The sequence below is a fragment of the Peromyscus eremicus genome, chromosome 6 (genome assembly GCF_949786415.1).
Source record: "Peromyscus eremicus chromosome 6, PerEre_H2_v1, whole genome shotgun sequence".
Taxonomy (NCBI): Eukaryota; Metazoa; Chordata; class Mammalia; order Rodentia; family Cricetidae; genus Peromyscus; species Peromyscus eremicus.
In genome coordinates, this window is record NC_081421.1 from 115,120,020 (window position 1) to 115,127,487 (window position 7,468).

Here is a 7,468-nt window from a genome sequence, read left to right on the forward strand (position 1 = left end):
CGCCGGCTCCTGCCCTGCGCTCGCCCCCTCGCGGCCCCGCACCGTGGACCCGGTCCGCCACCCACCCACTCGCCTGCTCCGACCGGAGCCCCACCCGACCCGACGGCGTCCGAACTTCCTCCTCTGGCCGCACTTTCCGCGCCAGTCACCCGGCCCGAAGTGGGGGTGGAGGAAAGCATATCGGACCGAGGGGGGGCGGGGGTGGGAGAACGGGAGTTTGCAAAGCTACTCCACGGCGCTGGGGTGGAGCTGAGGGGTCGGAGGCTGCGGAAGGGAGGGGGCAGCTGTAAGGTTCCCCGACTTTTGAAAGGTGGAGGGGTCAGGCAGACGTGGGTCTCTTTAAGATCCACCCTCCCCCTCCTCTCTACACCCCGCTTCCAGCCTTTCCCTCCCTCTCTTAGAGGCCAATTTTGTTAATTAAATGTTTTGTTTGCGACGAAGCTCTCATTCATTGCGGACACGTCATTCGGAGTAGATCTAAGCCAGAGACCAGATCTCATTAGATAAAGCCCATCAGAACTAAGAAAATGGAGGAGCCACTAATTAAAGCTTTTAATTGTGCAGATTCGCTGCAGCAAGGCCGCTGCTTTATCTGAAATCTTGAAGGAGAGGAGGCAGAAGCCCAGCTCTGCTCAATCGACACTTGGCCACGGAATGGGGGAGTGACTGGGGGAGGGGGGGACACCTCCCTCTCCTTCCTACCCCCTACTCCCCATTGGCCTCGCCCAGCTCCCCGCAGCTTTTTAGCTAGATCTTGGTGGTTTAAAAAGCAACAACAAAACAAAAAACAAAACAAAACAAAAAAAAAACCTCAGACTATGTAAAAGCCCCTTAATAAATGGCCCTGTGGTCTCAGACAGGCAAAGGGGTCTTCTTCACCCGCAGAGGGACCACGCCACTCTTTCCACTCTTCCGTAGTCCTTGGTCTCTGAAGAACTGAAAGCTCCCCCAACAAGTGGATTTGGGGGCGTTTGGGAGAGGGGATATCTGGGATGGAACAGAATGCCAGCACATTCTTCATTTTCCCACCGTTTGGGTTCCTTAAAGGACAGCGAGAAAAGTATCTTCAGGCATCTCTATGGGGCTGGATAGGAAGCTGGGCTTGCGGTGCCCTGAGCAAAGTGTGAGGCTGTCCATGATACATTTGGCACTGAACTAGAATTGGTCTCTTCTGGGCAGACAAAAGTTTCTTAGGGTAGCATCTAGTTCTCGAGCAAGCCAAATTCCAGTCCACAAGTTCAGAGGCAAAAAGAAGCAAGTCTCCACGATAATTTCAGGTTTAGAGCTGTGTGCACATCCTCCACTAGACCCCAAGAAAACACCAAAAGGGCATTCATCATTTGGCCCCAAGAATAAGGAAAGGAATGGACTTCATTCCCAGGAAGCCACTTGCCTAAACTTGCCCCTTGGGAATCCAAGTAGACCCATCTCCTGTTTAATTAGTGGTAATCAGAAGCAAAGATAGTCGCCTCCCCCCCTCCCGCCCCCCCAAAAGACACTTGAAGAGATGAAACTGCACCATTCACCAAATCCTGACTGCACTGTCAATTTTTCCACTTCAAACCACCATCCTTCCTTACCACACTTTTGTCTCCACTTAATTATAATACTGTCAAAGCTCATGGCATTGCTTGGAAGGAGAACCAGAAAGCATTACACCCAAGCTCCTGCTGATTTTCCAGCATTTACTTCTAAAAGAACACTTAGTGAAATTAATGCAGCCCTATTAATTTAAAAATAAAAGCTCCCCCTCCCATATTTCTTTCACTTGACTGCTTGAGGATGCTTGTAGAGTGGATATAGGCTGCATTATCCGAATAACCAAACGTCATTTTACTCCATCATTTTACTCTAGTGATATCAAGGCAAACACTCATACTCAGCTCCAAACTGCACTGAGACCTTGCGCTGCATCAGCCACAGATGATGATAACCACAGTGGAACTGAACTCTGAATAAAATATCTCATCCACTGTTTACCCAAAATGAAGACTAAACTGAATTTTCTACTGATGGCTGTAACACTATAAGGACAAAGGTTTAGAATAGAAACAAATAGGAAATTCTTTTAAGTGTGCGTTTCTCTACCATTGATGTGCCTCTGTGTGTGTGTGTGTGTGTGTGTGTGTGTGTGTGTGTGTGTGTGTGTTTTAATTACTGGATGTTGAAACAGAACACCTCCTAGAAGCATTCATGTGCATCAGTCTATCAAACCATTTACTCAAATTAAATGTGTAATCCTTCAAATGCCTCCTTTCAAATTAATGAGTTTAAGTAGCTTGAGTTCACCTGAAAAGATCCTATAGGCACCTGACCTCCTGAATTCTTTCCATTAGCTGCCCCGAAGCCTGTTGGAAAAGACGCTTACGCTGGTATGACTATTCCTATACATTGCTTTAAAATGCAAGATTAGCATAATCCTATCGTCTCTTTTGGGGATCAAGGGCAGTGTTACAAATGGCAACAACAAAAAACAAACCCCAACATTCTTCAAATGAAAAAAATAAAAAACAAAAAAAGCCAGATTCTCCACCAAAAGCCACACACCAACCGTGAGCATACTAAATCTTTCCAGTGAGCCTATGAAGAAAAACACTACCACTAGATCTGGGTTTTATTTTATTGTTGTTGTTATTATTATTATTATTTACTATAAAAAGAATTACAAATCTTTAAACTGATGGGTAATCAGTGTTTTTCATAAGGAGCACAAAGAATGAGTCACAGCATTCCGCTCAAAAAAGTTGAGAAGTGCTTATGTAAATATCATAATTAGCCATCACTAGAGACGAATCATTTCTCACTAACTGCACTTTTATTTTTAAATAAACCTTTTGTCTCCGAGTGTGAGTCCCCGCTTAGCTCTGAGAAAGCACCTGAAAGCCCACATTTTTAGACATGCTTACTTTTAACCTGAAGACCAAGCTGAGGCTACACTTAGAATTTATTCCAGAGGGTGCTCAACCTTGGACACTTAACCGCCCAAATACCACCAGATCAGAGTTTTTAGCCTTAATTTGTTATCAAATACTGTAAAATTAACACAAGCTTTCTTGAGTCCCTTAATGCCTCCAACTAGAGGGTTTTTCTCTCTCTCTCTCTTTTGAAGTGAAGTCTGTTATGGATCCCCATAGATGTCCGCTCCATCCTTAAACCCCTGGTAACCCCTGGCCTTGCTCCTGCTGGGCTCGCCCATCTGGCAGAAAGGCAGCGGACTTACCTAATGTAGTCATTTCTGCAGAGGATCATGCCGCTCTTGGTGTAACAGGACGTGCCGATGTCGCCCAGCTGCGCCTGGCAGCAGGAGCACTTGAGGCAGCGGCTGTGCCAGTAGCTGTCCATGGCATAGAGCAGAAAGCGGTCCGCAATCTTGCCCCCGCAGCCTGCGCAGCGCTTCCAAGAGAGGGAGCCGGCCGTCACCGGGGGCGGCTGCGAGCTGCTGCCCGGATTCACCATGGTCTAGGGAGAGAGAAAGACAAAAACGGGCGATGCAAAAGTTAGAAGTCGATCGCGGGGCGCCTGAAGCCAGCGCGCTCCCCTCCTCCCTCCCCCAGAGTGGCTGCAAGAGAAGCAGCAGCAGGGCCAGGGCGGGAAGGAGGCCGATCGGGGAGAAGGGAAGGAGGGAGGCTCGCCGGCAGCAGCCGCCTGTTTACTTTTCTCAAGCTTTGTTCTGGGGCCACGAGCTGCTCTCAACTTTCCAAAGCGCTCGCCGCCGCTGACAATTTCAGCTCGGGGACTGTCAAAACTCCGAGAGCCAGGCTCGGTGGCGCGCTCCACCCCTCGCGGCGCCTCCTCCTTCTCCCCCCCCCCCCCCAGCGCCCGCCTCCTCCCGCCCCTCCCGCCGCCGCCCGCCTCCAGCAAATGAGGGTCAAACCCACCCACCGCCGCGCCCGGCCCCTCCCCGGCCCCCGCCGAGCCCCGCGAGCCAGCCGCGGGCCGCTGGAGGTGGCCGCCCCGCCGCAGCCACGTTCCCTCCCGAGCTCTGCCGGGGGAAGTGAGGCTGCAGTTCATAAGTTGCAAATAGTTCGGGGTTTTGGGCAAGGCGGGGAGCGGGGGGGGGGGGGGGGGGATGCGGGGGGGGGAGAGGGAGGGAAAAGCCGAAGGGGAGATGGAGGTGGTGGGAGGGGAGGCAAGGTGGCGAGAGGGGAGGGGGGTACGGGTGTAAAGTTGCGAAACTGGTTTTTCGTATTTTAAACAGCACCTTTCACATGCCATTGTGGTGACCGCCATCTCCCATTATTGTTCCAAATCTCATTTCATTTTTGAAGATCAATGAGTGTTTTCAGGACACAGGCAAGGATAATAGATCATTGAACTTTAGGATGCCTGTTAACTTCCTATACAAACACTCTCCACTTTGGTCTCGCTAATCTGCCCTTGATCAGCAATTTAAATGCTAGAGCTTTGTTCCTCCAAAGGGGGGGGGGTAGATAATGTGCGAGGAGGCACTATTGAGGGACACACAAGTTAAATTCAAGTCAGTCCTGCTGTCACCCCAAACTGCTTTTAACTCCCCCCCCCCCCATACACACACTTTCTAATGAATGCCACAAGAGAAGCAACTGGGGTATAATATAGGAATCAATTTATAAAGCTTAGCTTAAACCGATTAATTTGTTGCCTCCAATCCGGAGTCCAATAAAGTCCTAGTGTTTCTCCAGTCACTTATTCTATAAAAAGATCAAGTTATTTACTGCCAATTAAGCAGCTTGTTTTGTCTTTGTCCTCTGTAAGGCGAGAGTGTGAGCTCCCCCAGGCTCCCAGCTATCTGCTCAAGACATTCAGCTGATACCTCAGAAGGGAGAAGGCGAACTTTGTCTGTCTCCAGCCCAAGTTAACTGCTGCAAAGAACAGGGGAGAGCGAACGAAAGAAGGACTCCGGTTCCTTAAATAGGCCGATTTTAAACACATTTCCTCCGAAAGAGTCCCGGAACGTGTGTCCAGTGACCGCACAATAAACCAGAATAAGAACTGCACCAATTAAGCTGTAACAAAACCCTGAGACTCTGGAAACAGGACCGCTCTAAAACCCATTAGCATTGCATTTATCCGAATGCATCATACCTTTATGTAAATTGATTTATCTGATGCATTTACTCGAGGAATTGCTTTTTGTTACAATTTCAGCCCTAACCCAAATGAATCTGCATTTCCTGCCCTAGGTCTTTAAACTGTTCCCCCTCAACGTTTTAATCGCTCCGAATTCCTTTTTAAAAGGGGAGGGGGAGGGAGGAGATTCCAAGCTGCTCCCCGCCCCCATCTTTAGTGAGAGGTAAATATATATGTATTTTTTTTGAAAAGGAAACATTACACTGAGAAAAGCATCCAGTAACCCCATTAGCTAAAGCTCTTAAGGACAAGCAATACCTTAATGCTGATTAAATCTAAAAGAGATGAATCAAGAGGACTGACCAGAAACTGACTCCCCTGATAACTAAGGACGGGCCCTCATCAAGTTTCATTTAGAGTTGGAAAAAAAAAAAAAAGAAAGAAAGCTTTTAAGTTAAATAGGCTTATACTCTAGTAATTACATAGCCAAGCAATTTAGGTCCTGGGATAGTCAGTGAAATAGAAAGCAGAGCTGGCAGCTAGAGGCAAAATCTGCCCCCCTTTAACAACGTCTCTGGTGTTTTTTAATGGAGACCAAGGGAGGGACAAACGTAGCGCTGGCCATTTGTAGTACAAAAATGGATGCTTAATTCATGTCTTGATTTTAATTAGGTGATTCACCGGATTTCTCCTGGATTGGAACAAAAGACTTATAAGCCAAGAGGAATTCTTTTAAAAAGAACCGGCAATGCCGGATCCTGGTCACTTAGAGCTTTTAGGTCCCTGTTTCAAATAGTGTTGGGGGGGGGGGGTGTTCACGACTATCGCCCCCACCCACGCACACACCACTTCTCATCTAAGCAGACCCTGCCTTTCCTTTAGGAACTGAAACTGCCCCCAGCCCTCTCTCCAGGGTCCCCACCAGCCCGGTCTCCAAGAAGAACCCTTTTGTAAGCAAGGAACCGCTACAAAGCTGGCGGCCCGGGGCTGCCCTCCGTGCTAGCTCGCAGGCCGGCCTCCGGTAGTTTCAGACTCACGCATTATCTAAGGCGACGTATTGTTTACTTGCAATTTGGGACGGTCAAGGGAAGGAAGCCAAAGAAAACAGCCCCGGCCCCGATCAGCTCCCCCCCCCCTCGCCCCCTCCCCGGCCGCGGTGCCCCCAGCCACCCCCTTACCTGCTTCTCCCCTATATTGCAATACTGCGAGAGGCGGCGGCGGCGGCGAAATGCGAGCGGAGCCGCTCGGCTTCCAGGGCAGGGGCGCCGGGGCCGGCGGAGCTGGAAGGAGGGAGGGAGTTCTCGCAGAAGCAGGAAAGGGGAGGAGGGGGCTAAGGGCTGATTTTTTTTTTTTTTTTAATCGCGTGGCTCTGGGGCGGGTAGAGGGAGCCCCACGCTAAGTGGAAGGCGGCCCGGCGCAGAAGTGTCAAGTCTCAGCCCGCGGGTCCTGGTCCTCAGCCCCCGGCTGCGCGCGAGCAGCTGCAGGCGCCCTCGGCCCGGCCCGTGCGGCGCAGCGGCAGCCACTGCTGCAATCGCGGCTGCAAGTTTGGCAATGTGGCTTCACTTTGTACGCGCTCCCGCCCCCGCCGCGCCCGCGCTCCTCCTCCTCCGCCGCCGCCTTCCTCCCGCCCGCCCGCTCGGGGCCGCCGGCGGCTCGGCCGAGCTCCCCCCTCCCGCGACCTGCGGCCCGGGAGCGGCGGTGCAAGCTCGGCCCCGCGGCCCGCGCGAGGGCGCACGGAGTGGAGAGCTGCGGGCTAGCCGGGAGCGCTGGACCGATCGGCTGCCCCGCTGCTGCTGCCCGGCTCGGAGGCGGCGGCGCGGGCCTCTAACCGGCTCGCTCGCTCCTTCGGCGGCGCTTACACATGTGTTACTGACAGAGCAGAATCCCAACTACTCCCCGGCTCTGCCGCCGACGTCAGCGACCCTCAGCCACTGGGCGGCCGGATTGTTCAGGCGGAATAATAAAACCTGCCAATCCGGGGAAGGACAAAGGGTGACTGAAACGAGACTCGGGGGGGCGGGGAGCGAGGCGAGCGGCTGAGCGGGCCGGGCCCGGGAAGGCGGGGGGCCGGGGTCGGGGGGGACGAGAAGGGACCTCGGTGACGCGGGGGACGCGGCCAGGGAGCGCGTGCCCAGGCTCGGGACCACACCTGCCTGTCCGGCGCGTGGGGACGCATGGAGCCGCCCCCGAAGGGCCTCGGGGATCGCCTTCCCTGGCCCAGAGAGCAGACCCTCGGAAACTTACTTTCCCAGAAATGGGTCTCTTCCTGTTAGGGTAGAGGATTCCTTCTGCTGGAGGGAGGTGGACTTCACACAGGCGCAAAAGCGGGTGTTTTGTTTAATTCACGGGATTGCAGATTTCAAAACCTTGGGGAAAGTGGGAAGTAGTTTCTACCTAAGCACTGCCTGCTTAACCCCAT

At 52.2% G+C, this 7,468-nt stretch overlaps 1 protein-coding gene across 3 annotated transcripts in view; it reads right to left on the minus strand.

Moving 5' to 3' along the window:
- The window catches only part of Lmo4 (LIM domain only 4), a 16,549-nt gene extending 9,958 nt beyond the window's left edge, over positions 1-6,591 (minus strand). The window contains exons 1-2 of one of the 3 annotated variants that reach the window (XM_059266370.1): positions 6,228-6,591; positions 3,221-3,459 (exon numbers count right to left, since the gene is read on the minus strand). In XM_059266370.1, coding sequence (XP_059122353.1) covers positions 3,221-3,456 — 236 coding nt within the window. In that variant the 5' untranslated portion in view covers positions 3,457-3,459; positions 6,228-6,591. Of the gene's footprint in view, positions 1-3,220; positions 3,460-3,653; positions 3,779-6,227 lie in introns of those variants that run through there. The other 2 variants (XM_059266372.1, XM_059266371.1) reach the window with 2 other exon arrangements.
- Positions 6,592-7,468: the final 877 nt, after the last annotated feature.